At 50.0% G+C, this 14,570-nt stretch overlaps 1 protein-coding gene across 4 annotated transcripts; it reads right to left on the reverse strand.

Moving 5' to 3' along the window:
• Positions 1–20: 20 nt before the first annotated feature.
• DLK2 (delta like non-canonical Notch ligand 2) lies at positions 21–4,945 on the reverse strand. Of its 4 annotated transcripts, none has more exons than XM_033102672.1 (6): positions 4,868–4,945; positions 3,553–3,683; positions 3,216–3,279; positions 2,085–2,215; positions 1,502–1,646; positions 21–790 (listed from the first exon to the last, which is right to left on the reverse strand). In XM_033102672.1, exons 2-6 carry the CDS (start codon positions 3,626–3,628, stop codon positions 55–57), a joined length of 1,152 nt encoding a protein of 383 aa, XP_032958563.1. In that variant the 5' UTR covers positions 3,629–3,683; positions 4,868–4,945; the 3' UTR covers positions 21–54. The 4 variants fall into 4 exon arrangements, with proteins under 4 accessions (XP_032958563.1, XP_032958562.1, XP_032958561.1 ...); XM_033102671.1 differs by lacking the exon at positions 4,868–4,945 and adding an exon at positions 4,749–4,784; XM_033102670.1 differs by lacking the exon at positions 4,868–4,945 and adding an exon at positions 4,171–4,290.
• Between the last annotated feature and the right edge of the window lie 9,625 nt (positions 4,946–14,570).

Genomic DNA, 14,570 nt, shown 5'->3' on the forward strand with positions numbered 1-14,570 from the left:
CCAGTCTGAGGGGCAGAGAAGGTGAAGGAGGGGGCAGGAAAGCCCCCACGTCCATCACAGTGCTGTGGTCTTTCCAGGCTCGGGGGGCAGGTCGGGCAGCAGGGGGAGCCCCGCCGGCAGCATGCTAACCTGACACTCCTGGTCCTGGCGTGCGGGGGCGTAGTGTGGGACAGTGTAGCAACAGAGTCCAGGGGGACAGACACCCCGGCGCCAGGCCCGCAGGGTCAACAATGCCGTTGACAGGACCAGGGCAGCAGTGAGGGCCCCAAACACCACCACGGCCACCAGGCTAGACTCACCTAGCCCGGCCTCTTGCTTCCGCACCACCTCCTTCACTGAGATTCGCAGCAAACCAGCCCCCGCACTGTGGGGGACAGGTCCCGTGGCTGGTACCACCACCACCGAGGTGGGCCCCAGGGAGGTGTCTGCGGTGGTGGCGGGGTCTGGGACAGGTAAGACTAGCTCACACGTCTTGCCGCCATAGCCACTGGGGCAGAGACAGTCGAAGTCATGGACACGGTCCCGACAGCGGGCCCCTCTCTGGCACGGGCGGCTGGCACAGTCATCCAGGTTGACGGTGCAGAAACGTCCAGCAAAGCCCTCAGGGCAGAGGCAGGAGAAGCGGTTTATGCCGTCCAGGCAGGTGGCACCGTTAGCACAAGGCCGCATCAGACAGTCGTCTACATTCACCTCACAGCGGGCACCCACAAAGCCCGCCAAGCAGCGGCAAGTGAAGTTGAGGGCAAAGCCCTGGTCGTCCTGGCACAGCCCGCCATTCTGGCATGGGGAGCTGGAGTGGAGGTGGGAGAGGGCATGGATACGAACTCACGCCTGCGCGGTAGGCCAGATCGGCTTCCTGACCACTGCCACCCCAACACACACCCCGCTCCCGCACCCTCATCCAGTTACGTCACCTTGAGCCACTCTGAGCCTCGAATGCCTCATTTTAAAAATGGGAATACAAGTAGTACCCAGCTTCCCAGATAGTGAGGGTTCAGTGAGATAACCCAATGCCAAGCAGTCAGCATGGGGCCTGGTCCAAAGGCAAAGCTCAAGGCAAATATACTATTATCCTGACAGGCTCTCAGGCCAGCGGCGGAAATGAGGACAAGTCCAGCCCTGCTGCCCGTTTCCTTATGCACACAATGCAGCATAAGTCTGCTGTGTGGAACATTTTTAGGGGCTGCATGGCAGCTTTCCTCAGAGGATGAAGGGAGTCCTCGGTCCTCAACCTCCCCACACATCCCTCCACACACATTAATTTGTTACACCTCCTGTAGATTTTTGCCATTGAAGAAATGGTTCGGGTGGTATAAAAAAAAACTAAGAAACTCTGAACTAGGTACTCTTTAGCAGGCTGGGGTTTTATCTTTTGTTGCCCCCACATGGGACTTCTGGCCCTCAGCCCTAATACTTCACCATCACCCTCTCAACAATCCTGCCTCCTCCTGGACCAGGTTCTCATCTAACCTCACCCACACCCCATGGGGCCAGCACTCACCCTGCCTGCTCACAGGGTCCCGTCTTGCGTTCACAGTCCCGCCCATGGAAGCCTGGTAGGCACACACAGTGGTACTCGCCACCCCCGTCATATATGCACTGGCCTCCGTTCCGGCAGGGGGACTGCGTGGTACAGATGTGCTCATCTGGAGAGGAGACAGGGAAGGCTCTGGGATAGCCCCTTACATCTGCAGACCCGCCCAGGTCCCACCCATGGCTCACACTGGAAACCCACCCAGGATGGTAGGGTGCGGTGGGGGAAAACAAGACTGAATTTGGAGTCAGGGGGTTCCTAGTCCTGGCAATGTCAGTCTGTCTCACAGTAACTTTGGGCAAGTTGTATCTCATCTGTGGGTCTCAGTTTCCTCATTTGTAAAATGAGTAGTGTTTTCGGCAGCTGCCTAGCCTACCTCGCAGGGTTATGTCGAGGGCCAATTCAGACAGCAGATAGGTATGAAGTCTAAAATGATACCATGTAGAGGATTTGAGCTGGACACAACAGGTACTCAATAAATATGGATGGATGTTCTCCCAAGACACATGGGTCCCCTCCCCAGACCAACAGCTACCCTCTACTCCCCTACCTTTGTCACAGAACTTGCCTGCCCAGCCACTGTGACAGATGCACTGCCAGGGCTGATGGCAGGAACCATGCTGGCAGCCAGGCATTCTCACGCAGCGCTCACAATGCAGCCCCTCCCAGCCTGGGTCACACCTGATGGGGAGAAGAGCAGGGTCAGGGCTCTGGATAGGGGGATGTGAGGAAATGAAGGCAGCAATACCAGGGCTTTTAGAAGACAGGACATAGTCCCTTAAAGGGAAGCAGGCCTATCCCAGGTAGGTGCAGGATCATAGGCCACCTGTATGGAATCAGACCATCAGACACCTGCATTCAAGTCCCGGTTCTGCACTTTATCGAATCTTTATGAGACTTAGTTTTATCATATGTAAATTGGGATACACCTGGCAGGGATGTGTTGAAGAAGAACCTAAATAAAATGACATCCATAAATGCCCCCAGTACCACTCCTGGCACGTCTGAGGAGCTCAGAAACATTTCTTTTAAAAAGTAACCTTGAAAGGTCATTAGGACTATCTTCCTACCCTGATTCCAGGGCAACGGCCTGACCTATTTTTTTAAAACCCTCCAAAGATGGAGAGTCTGAAACATGCCCTCCAGCAGCTTGCTCTGTCAGATCATTTCCTTATATCCATCCAGACACATTTTCCTCTTGCTACAGAATTTGCCCAACCCCCACCCCAGTGAGTCAATTACTCAAATTCATCAAGAAGGATCCTCTTTCATAAGACCATCTCCGGGGCAAACCTCCTGGCAGCCTTTCTTTTCCAGGCTGAACCAATTTATATCTTTATTTCTCCCTTTCCTCAAGACTCCCAATCTCCAAATTCTCTCAAGCTTCAGGTCTTTCTCCTGGTATCTCCAGGAGGAATGTTTCAGAATTCCTGGATCAGACTTGGAAGAGTAAAGTGGGGAGATGTAAGCTGGAAGAAGGAAAAAGAGGCAAGGCAAAGGGAACCGGAGAAGGGGGGCGGGGGAGGCTGGCCAGTCTGCCTATGTGCCATGAGGGCATGGGGAGTAAACAGTAGGTCTTAAACCCCTAGACGCTCCGCCCTGCGCCTTAACCTGGTTGTGGGTATGAAGGGCTGGGAAATGGGGAGCAAAGGGTTTAGGAGCACGTGCTCAGGAGAGGTACCTGCAGGAGCCATCAGGCGCACAGCAGCCATGGGCCAGGTCACAGTGGGAGCTGCAGTCATCGGCTGCAAGAGATTGATCATGGGAAGGGTGAGCCCGGGGTCCGGGTTGCGCTCTGAGATGCGGGGCTCGGGAGAGGATGCGGGGTCCCGGGTATTGGGTGGGCTCAGGTCTGGGGCAGGGGATGACAGAGATTCGTCCCATTCCGAAGGGACAACCTGGGTCTCACCAACCCCGCGGGTCGGAGTGGCTGCAGTGCAGTCTCTGACCGGCAGAGGTCAACATGCAAGCAAGGGACGGCCAGAGACCGCCGCGACCTGAGCCCGCAGCGCGCTCACCTCGGGCAGGCTGAACGGGTGCCCCCAGGATGCACAGCAGGCACATGAGATGTAGACAGCGGCAGCCGCTGAGCATGGTCAGCGCCGGCCCCAGGAGGGACGGACGGATGGACGGCCGGACGTGCGGACACCTGTGGGACAGCACAAGCTGGAGGCGATCGGACGCGGAGATAGAGGCACGGCACCTGTTCCTGTTCCGAGTGACAGGAGCCGAGGGGTAGAGGGGCGTCCAGACAGAAGAAGTGGGTGGGGGCAACGGGAGGGCGGGGGCTGGGAAGGGTTGAGCTGGCAAAGGCACTGGGGAACAGGACCCGGAGCGAGCTCTGTATGAAGGGGATGAAGGATGGACAGCGCGAAGCGAAGTCAGGGCGCAGGAAGGGCCAGGGCTGGGAACGCAGCAGAACGGAGGAGTCCGCGGGGATGCAGACAGCGCCGAGAGGCAGTCTCCAGCACAGAGGGGACGCGGGGGCCGGTTTCCGGCTGTGAGCAGTCTCCGATCCCACCCCCGACTCCAACCAGGACTTGCTCCCGCGTCCCCTTCCCATCTCCACCGCGTTGGGCTCGGCCGCGGCTTCCGGGCCTGGAGTCCCCGAGCGCCTCTGCCCTCGCGATCCTCACCTCGGGCTCAGAGGCGGCGCGCCCGGGGCGCAGAGCGAGGCCGGATCCGACGGGCTCCGCCGCCGGGCCAAGCCAGGGCGCGGGGCCGCCCCTAGCGGGCCACGGGGCCGGGCGCCGAGGCGGCTGCCATGCGAGCCGAGTGCTCGGGAATCTGGGGCTCAGGCGACCCCGAGCGGCGGCGGCGGCGGCGGTGGCGGCGGCTCCTCACGCGCACTCGGGCCGCCTGCCAGGGGCGGCGTGTGCCGGCGGAGCCCGCCTCCCCCCTTCCCTCCCTGAGCTGCGGCTGGCCCGCCCCCCACCCGCCGGCGTCTGCCGCCAACCCCACTGCCACACGCGGCTCACACCTCGCCGCGGCGCTCGCCCCTTCCTCCACCGCCTCGCTCTCCCCGGGCCTCCCCCACCCTCCGCTGCCACCTAACCTCTCCGAACCTCGCTTCCTTCATTGAAGGGAGGAAATTATGCGAGTCTAAGTGGGAGCTGACTATAAAGTGGCGGCCAGATGTGCGCAGCCGTATTATTCTCGCATCCCCGCTTTGCTGACCCGCGCCCCTCACCCCCTGCCCCACCTCTGCTCTCACCAGTCCGCTTCCCATCACGCTTCTCATATGTATCCCATGCACGCCCAGCGCACAGTGCCGCTCCCCGCCCTCCTTCTGTCACCCGCCCACGCCTCCTCCCTTTGTAAATCCTCCATCACCTGCTTCATCTGTCTGCTCCTCTCCGCGCCCTCCGCTTCTTTCTCTCCTCACTGCCATCCACAGCCTCCCAGGATCGACTCCTGCCGAAGTATCAGTCTGCCCCACCCCCATCCCTCCCTCTGTCAAGTCCGTCTTTCCCACCCCATTCCTTTTTGGGACCGTTACTGGGAAGCCTCCCTGTACTGGGAACGGCCCTAACTCTGTAAGTGTGCCCCCCACACCAGCTCCCACTTCTGTACCCCGGATCACATCCGTTCTTGACCTCAAGCGAATCATCAACTGCCCAAACCCCGAGATCTGAGAGTTGTGTGGGCGGACTGAGGGAGTTCTGTGGGGGGTCTGGGGGAGAACTACCCTTCAGGCTAGTGGCTCAGAGACATCCGTATAAGGCAAGGACAGGAAACAGTTTCTTGTTTGCACAGGGCAAGAGGGCAGAGGTGAGCAACGCCACCTAAGCCTTCAGATCAAGATTTCACCACCTTTAAGTTCAAAATATTGGAAGGAGGAGTCTCCAGCCTGTTCAGAGCAGCTTCCAACAGTCACCCTCCCAGGGACGGAGCCCCTGGACTAATTTTTCCTTCAGTCTCCATTGGACATAACAGCCACACGCATCCTATCTCTCTAGCCAACCCGGAAACTCTGATCACCTGAAGAGATTTCTGAATTTGAGTAATACCACGGCTCTAACCATGTATTTTGTTTAAATGTGTTTTTCAGTAAAAAATTGCAAAGAACCTATAATATCCAAATTACTGTAGGTTATAGATTATGGTATGTCAACACTATGTGACTATTAAAAGTCACCTTTTGAAGTCTAAAGATGTCAGGCAAAAGCTAGGAATATATTAAGTGTGGGAGGAGCAAGAAACAAAGCCGAATCTATGTCCATGTTGGCAGTGATTTTTGTTGTCAATGATGGAATGATAGGTTTTTTTTTCTTCTTGATGCTTTTCTGCATTTCCCCCTTTTCCATAATGAAGATGTACAGCTTTTTTTTACTAATATGAAAGAAATTCAATAACATTCAAGAACTTTTAGACTAAAGTAAAAAAAAAAAAAAGATCCAGAGCTACTTGTGGATGAATCAAATTGGCTTCTAGAAATCAGGTGCCCAGATGATTCAGGACTAGTTGGCTGTCTCATCTGGAACCTACACCAAGAGATGCCGTCAGCATCTTACAGTAAATGTTCACGGAAGCTAAAAAATTTACCTCCTATTTCCTTTCTCTTTAAGATATCAGACAAATCGATCATAATTTCTATATATGTGTATAAAAAAACTATTTTCTGTTCACTTTTTTGCCAATTTATTTTTTCCTACTTTGGGATTTAAATCAAATGCCCATCGGTCTCACCAAAATAAAGAAGGAAATAAATAAATAAATAAATATCACCCATAATCCAACTAGTACAGTAAAACCACTATTGTTGTTTTGACCACTTTTCCTATCCAGATGTTTTTATTGGTAGTCCTCAAAAACATAATTTTTATGTCTGCATGACAGCACATTAGATAGCTAGATCATGATCTGTTTGACCTAGCCCTCATTATTGTGTACTTACACATGGATCCTTACAAAATTGTGTTTGCTTTTTTGCCATTATAAATTCGTTTATCAAATACTTACTGCGCACCTATGCGCTACTACTATGTGCCAGACATTCTAGGTATTGGGGACACAGCTCCCAGATAAATAGTAGTGCCACTAGTTTTCATGCATACAGTTTTTTCCAGGGTTTAGGTTCCTTCCTTAAGATGAAGTCTAAATTGATGAGTGACTGAGTCGAAGAAGCTGTGGAAAAATGAACAATTCCTTCTTATTAATGAAATGCATTGACACTCACTGATGCAACAGTAAAGATATTTGAAGCTTTGGAAGTTGATGGCATCAGACTGTCACTTACTACTCCCTCATGCTTTGAAGATTTTAGCACCTGGCTTGTTACCCTCTTCACTCCCACTTCTGTCAAATTCTTGGAGATTCTTCTTTTTTTTGGTCATAGAATAAGCGTTTATTATCAGAGCACCAGTGGATTGAGAAGGCAGCAGGTTAACACCTCCAAATACTGCCTTAACATTCTCAGACCGGCTTGGGGTTTTTAAGGGAAAATCTGGGCATTCCTCCCGAGGCTACATGATGGTTCCCGAGGGTCTGCATGGAGCCTTCCTTCTGGCAACGTGATTCTATGGTGGAGTCAGCAACCCAGGAACAATGATGGGATTAGCCTGGAAAGAATGTGCGTTCCAAATGGCTGGAGACAAAGGGTGTGTAACCAGAGTCACGACACCAAAATGTTACGGGAGTCTTGGTTCTTCTTGCCGACACAGTGAAGAATCAAGGGTCAGCAAGCCAATTAATATGCAAGCAGGGTTTATTAGTAATATGTTCTCAGGGAAGAGAACGGGCCTAGCTGAGGTGGAAGAGAGAGACAGACAGACAGACATAGAGTGAGACAGAGAGAGCAAAAGGGCTAGAGAGAGGGAGGGAGAGCAAATTCTTGGAGATTCTTGATGATTCAGTATCCCGTAGGCAATTCTCCTAAGAAATGTGATAGTTTGTTTGCAAAGATGGCCACTCTTCTTCCTCCCGTCCCACATGACCCTTTGCAATGATTTTGCTGCTCCTCCCAGCAAGAGGTGGAGTTTGTTTCTCAATCCCTTGAATCTGGGCTGGCCTTATGATTTGCTTTGACAAAAAAGCATGTGACAGAAATGATATTGTGTGAATCCCCAGAGTCTGGGCCTCAAGAGACCTTGCAGCTTGCGCTTAAGCCCCTTAGAACACTTCCATCGTGTAAAGAAGTCCAGTCTAGCCTACTGGAAGATGAGAAGCCCGGTGGAGGAGACCTGGGGTTCCCTGGCTGCCAACCACCAGACTTGTGAGGTCGTATTACCCAGCCCTTGTCGAGCTTCCAGATGACCGCAGCCACAAGAGTATGCTTCAGCACAATCAACAGAACTGCTCAGTAGAGCCCAGCCTAATATTACCAAACTATGAGCAGATAAATGGTGGTCGTTTAAGCCACTAAGTTTTGGGGTGGTTTATTAATATGGCAATAGATGGCTGATCAAACCAGCTTCCCATTTCCCTGATTTCTTTTTCTCCACCAATGAGAAGGATGGTCCCAGCCAAATCTTGTTACTACCAATACTTCACACTCCATTTTTTCAATTTTAAGTGTCACCTTTTCCTATTACCAACTTGTATGCTTTCAGCCCATGATCTTTGGTACCTGGACTCAAACAATTCTGGATACTTAGGTCATGTTTACTTTTTGCCATTATAAATGCATTTAACAAATATTGGGTTGGGATCTACTGGGCCACATAACAACTTCTGTAGGCCCCGGGCACTTTACCTTTATGGCCCCTTTCCTCCATAAAAGAATATTAAAAATTATATTTTATGACTGCATTGATACAAAGACAAGTATAATCCAAGCTAGATTCATTATTATACAGTAAGTCCTCATTTAACCTCCTCAGTAGGTTCCTGGAAACTGTGACTTTAAGTGAAACGATGCGTATGAAAATCAATTTTACTATAGGCTAATTGACATAAACAAGAGTTAGCTTCCTCTGGCATATTTCTGGTCAGAAAAACATCACCAAACTTCTAAATAAAGACCCAAAACTCTTCTAATATTAAGCATTGAAATGGATGTGAGCTATACATACATTTAAGGAAAATTAATAAAAACAAATAAGATAATTATTTTCCAAGTAAGATAATTATTATAGTTCAGGGTGCAGGAGGCCGGAGTCTGTCCTGGCAGCCCAGGGCCAAAGTGGGAACCCATCCTGGACAGGACGCCGTCCATCGCAGGGCGCACCCACACCCACACTCGCTCAGTCTGGGAAAATATAGACACCCTCACATGCACAGCTTTGGGATCGGGGAGGAAACCGGAGTCTCAGGAGAAAACCCACCAAGACATGAGGAGAACGTGCAAACTCCACACAGACAGTGGCCTGGCTGGGCCCTGGAATTTTTGTTTCTTTTTCTGACTCATCAATGTTATAACAAAATGATGTTGAACTAAACGATGTTATTCAAGGACCTGTTGCATATTCGTTTTTATCATTTTCATTTTCTCTTCTGATTTTAAAATACATTAAAATTAAAACATTTTGTGGGTCCCTAAAAACACTGTGGGCCTTTGGCACTGTACCTTTTGTGGGTAAGTTGGCCCTGTCTCTCATCTTTTCATCCTACCTCCTTTTCAGGGTCCCTTACCTCCATCACATCCACCCTTCCCTCCTTACCCAGCTTTGACTCCATGACCTACCATTATAATCAATCCCTTGCATAGACCGACTCCCTGGCCCGTCTCTCCCACCATGTTCCTCTGGTAAAACCCTACCGCTGCGCCCTTTCCAGCCTGCACCCAAGCAGCTGAATGTGGCTGGAAAAAACACATCTCCAGGCTGACTGGTCTCACTTAAATTCACACCTTCAAACAGCCTTTCTGTTGACCACCAACGTGCCTGCACGTCCTCAGTTCTGTGCACTCTCCTACCCACTCAACCCCCCTCCCCTCCCACAGTTATTTTTACCTTCCCTGCTCTCCTCCAACCTCCAACCACTCCTCCTTTCCCCTCACTCTGCTGGTGGTTTTGCTTCCAACTTTATGGAGAAAATAGAAGCAATCTGAAGAGAATTTCCCCATGCTTCCACCACCTACCTGCATCTGTCTCCATATTTTCTGTCATCCCTCATGTTACCATAGAAGCACCGCCTGCGTTCTTACGTAGGTGAACCCCTCCGCCTGGGCACGAGTTCCCATCCTTTCTTACCTATGTAACTATAGGGTTCCTTCAGTTCTCCCCATCTCTTCTGTGTCATCGGTTTGCTTATCTCTGTGGAATCAGTTTCATCATCCTCTCTCCCATCTTAACATAAATAAATAAGCTCCCTCAGTCCCATATTCTCTTCCAGCTGCATTTTTCTGCTCCATTTTCCTGAAAACTCTTCAAAAATATGTGTCTATACTTGCTATCTTCGCCTTCTCTCCTCTCATTTTCTCTTGAACCCACTCTCACCCCACCACTCCAACAAAATGACTCTTCTCAAGGTTACCAATGTCCTCACCATTGTCAAATCCAATGATTACTTCTCAGTCCTTATGTCACTGGCTCTGTACGCTGCATTTCATACAGTTTTTCACTGGGCTTCTAGGATCACTCTCACTAGCTCTCCACCTACCATGATGGCTGCCCCTCCTCAGTCTCCTTTGCTTCCTTCTCCTCTTCCGAATTTTGTCCATAGTCCCCGGGCTCAATACCCAGACCTCTTCTCTTTTCTACCTTCACTCACTCCCTTCATGATCTCCTTCAGCCTAATGGCTTGAAATAATAGCTATAAGCTAAGGACTCCCAAGTTTATATTTCCAACCAAGATTTATCCTTGAAATTCAGACTCGTGTATCTGACTGCCTACCTGACATCTCCATTTGGATTGTCCAATAGGCAACTCGAACTTAACATGTCCAAATGCAAACTCCTGATTTCCATCCCCAAATAGTCTTCCTATGTCAGTCTTAAACCTCTCAGTAAATGCCTAACTGTTTTAGGCCAAAATACTTAGTATCACTCTCCTCTTTCTCTCACATCTCATGTCTTATAAATCCTGTTGGCTCTGCCTTCAAGTTCATCCAGAATTTGACCACTTTTCACAATCTGACTTCTAACACTCTGGTCCAAGCCCCATTGTCTCTTGCCTGGATTACTGCAATAGCTCCTTAATGGGTCTTCTGTTATGTAGCAGCAGCAGGGTGATTCTGATAAAATAGAAGCCAGCTAAATGTGATGTGGTTTTCTAAACTAAATCCAGAAACAGAAAACGATCGTTAGTGGAAAAATTGGTGAAGTCTGAATAAAGTCTGGAGTTTAGTTTACATGAGGGAACCATGTAGCTATTCCCTCTGCCTGGAAGGCTCTTACCCAGACATTTTCATAACTCACTCCCTAATTTCATTCAGTTCTCTGTTCAAATTTCATTTTAGTAAACAGGCTTCCCTGGTCATCATATAGAGTAACCCTACCCCTACCCTTGGCATATTTCCCTTATTCTTCTTTATTTTTTCTCCACAACACTTTTCTCCACCTGACATATTATCTTGTAGCATCTCTATTAGGTTGATGCAAAAGCAAGTGCAGTTTTTGCAATTATTTGTAAACTTTTAAACCGCAATTACTATGGCATCAACCTAATATGTATTGACTGACTCTCTCCACTAGATTATAAGCTCGGGGAGGGCAAGGACATTGTTTTGTTTACTGCTGTAACACAGCTGCTTCACAGGCAGGGAGAGGGATTTAGGCTGACTTGGAAGAAAAGAAACTTTTTTTTCCTATTGGCCAGGTCCTTTCCCTTAATCCTCCTCACAACGCTGCAAGACAGGCATTACTATTATTCTGGTTTTCCGTATGAGGAAGGAGAGATACAGGGGGCTATGTGACTTTGCCAAGGTCACAGAGCTAGTGAGTGATGGAGTCAGGGTCAGACTCAGGCCTGTCTCTCCCCGGTTCCATGCTATTGATCTAGGCAACTGAACAAGGGTGTGCTTGATTGTGTTTTCCTAAGATGGCTGCTGCAAGGTCTCCCATCTCACAGGCTCTTTTCATAATGTGACTTTGACTCTCCAGTTCCATTGAGGTAGGGTCTAGAATCCCTTCCCTTGGCTGGAGGCAGTCTTGTAGCTAGGGTGGAAGTGATGCTTTCTGACTTCAGAGATTAGATCACAAAAGATGATAGAAGTTTCACTTGATTCTCTTGGGCACTTGCCTTTGGAGATCTGAGTTGCTCTTGTAATCAATCTAATTGCCCTGAGGTCACCATGCTATGAGGAAGTCCCAACTAGCCCCAGTAGAGAGGCCACATGGAGAGGACCTGAGACCACATGGAGAGAGAGGCCCAGACAGCCCCCCCGCTGCTCGAGCTCCTGCTGTTTCAGCTCCAGCCACTGACTAACTGTAGTTGCATGAGAGACGAGGTCAGAACTACGCAGCCGATCCTACCTCCCTGATCCCCAGGAATCTGAGAGATAATAAAATGATTGTTGTGTGAAGCCACAAATTTTGAGGTGATTTGTTCTATGTAGATAGATAACTGGAACAAAGGGAGTAACAAAACGTCAGAGGTATTCAGTGGACAAGTCCTGTCTTCTGGGGATTAAGTTTACCTTGTAAATAGTAGGCATTAACTCAGTGACCTCTAAGGATGGTTCCAGCCCTGATGTTTGGCGCTTACCCATAATACTGCCACGGCCCCACTGTCCATTTTCACTGCCTCCTTAATACCTAGTCATTATCCCACCATTTTATTACTCCCAGAGAAAAAAACGAATGCCCCAGGCACCAAGGGATATCTGTGGATCTCCTGAGGAAAGGAGGTAGGCATCTGAGAAAGTCTCGACAATTTTAGGGTCCTCTTTGTTTGTACAATGGAGGTAGTGGCAGCCTTACTCTCTACAGGGTTGCTCTGAGGGTGGAATGAGATCGTGTGGGTAAAAGTGCAGGTAAGTGTACAGGAGGGCGAAGAGTGGGGCCTGGGATGAGTGGTTGCTGAAGCTTTGCAGGGAGGATCCCTGGTTAGAGTCAATTTCCTGCTCTGGAGTAGGAGAGGGAATTGGTGACAAGAGCAATGATGGGAAGTTGAACTGGGCTGTTCTGGGCTGTACTGGGATGTGCTAGGGCTTGTCTCTTAGCAACTGTTTCCGTTTAAGTATCTTTGAGTATCCATCCACTACTAGGGGTGGAAGCCCCTTGACGTAAAAGGTATCATTTAGTCCAGGCTTCTGTCTCTGCAGAACTGTTTCTAACACATACCCTCCCCATTGAACAATCACCCAGAAACGAGGGCTTGTTTCATTGCTTAGATTTCCAAGAACACCCCATCCCAATGACCTGTTTCTGGCAGAGGCCTCTCTAGTCCCTGGGTAACAGACGCTGAAAACCTTAAGGCCATCCTTGCCTCTTCTCTTGCCCCCATTTCCTTGTTCTGGCTGCTCGCCGAACTTTGTCTGACCTTCTTTCTCTCTAGGAGGGCCATGGGAGATCATCCCCGTGCCTCAGCCCTGGTCAACTCCTTCTGCACCACACCAGCCTCAGAACAAGCGTTTTCTACCTGATCACTCAGCTTCAGGCCCCTCACTTTCTCCCATGCACCCACCTGCAGGATACCTTGAGGTTAAACCATCCTTCCTCACCCTCGTGGACGTCTCACTTCCTGGCTCAGCAGCCTGGGACCATTCTTATTACTCTTCAGGTTGTGCGATGGATAGCAAGGCAAGAGTACCAGAAGCTGCTTCAAATCCTGGCTCCATCATCTGTAGATGGATGACCCTCAGGAGACATCTGACTTCTCTGAGCCTCAAGGTCCTTGCTGGTAAATAGATGGATATCCTATGTACCAGGCATTGCTCTAAGCACTTTACATGCATGAACTCATTCAAGCCTCATGGCAACTCTGTGACGTAGGTACTATGCTTAACCCATTTTATAGATGGGGTAACTGAGGCACAGAGAATTTAATCATTTGCTCATGTTCACGCAGCTAGTTAAGTGATAGAGCCAGGATACGAAACCAGGCAGTCTGCTTCAGAAACCCTGCTTTTTAATCACTAGCCTATCCTTCGGAAAAGAGACTGGTATGTGCCGTGTGGTGAGAGCCCTCTGGCTGATGCTAAGGACCTCAGCTTTCATTTGGAAAACACTGGGAATAGATTGGGTTGGAAGCTTGATGACTTTAGGATCCTCCTAAGTGTTCCTCAGTAGTGGCTGGGGCCACTATTTTGGGGGGCACCACTAGACGTATGAGGCTCATTTGTAGCCTTCATCCCACACCTGAATAGTAATTTGCTCTAGAACACCCTGGTCTGCCAACCCTCAAGATTTCCCACTTTACTGTGCATCTCTTTTCTGAGTACCTGCCAATAAATCCTTTCTCCAGGGCCCCCAGCCACATGGGCTCATCCTTCTTGGCCTCCCCATTCCTCACCAGGCGGGGGTTCTCAAGTTCCCCTCCTCTCTCCCTAGCCCCCTCTTCAAACAAAAAGTTTTCGGTAACCTGTTTAGTCCTGTATAGATAATGGTAACTTTTCAGACCACTGAAAAAGGCCTGGCTTGTCCAACAAAGAGTTAAGTAAATTGACTTTAAAAAATGTTGTGTGCATTACCAACACCAAATGAGGATGCAGAGACAAGAGAATGGGGAGCAAGCAGAGCCACTCGTCCACGCGCACATTCAGTGACCCACCCACTCCCGTCAGAGCCTAGCACGGTGTGAGCACTGTGGTCAGGAGCAGGGAAGGGACTCCAGGCATTCAATAAGCATCAGTTGAATGAATGAACAATTACTATGAATACAAAATCACTGGGCCTTGACTTCCAGCAGCTTATACTCTAGTAGACCGGGACACGCACGCACTGCTTGTACACTCCAAGTAAACAGGGGACCAAATGTACCTGTGGGCTCTGGGCCTCGTGGAGACCCAGGGGCATGCAGGCCTGGCCCTTGTCCTCACCAGGTAAGGGGCAGTCATCTCCGTGCTTGTGTTGCCCTGCCACCATCTCTCCAAGCCAGGTCCGCCAGCCCAACAAGTGGGGGCCCCAGGTGGGAGCAGGTAGGGAGTCAGGCAGATCCAAAGAGTCCATCCAAGTAGTTCACTGGGCTTTCTGCCAGCGCAGAGGCCTTTGCG

The sequence above is a fragment of the Rhinolophus ferrumequinum genome, chromosome 3 (assembly GCF_004115265.2).
Source record: "Rhinolophus ferrumequinum isolate MPI-CBG mRhiFer1 chromosome 3, mRhiFer1_v1.p, whole genome shotgun sequence".
Lineage (NCBI taxonomy): Eukaryota > Metazoa > Chordata > Mammalia > Chiroptera > Rhinolophidae > Rhinolophus > Rhinolophus ferrumequinum.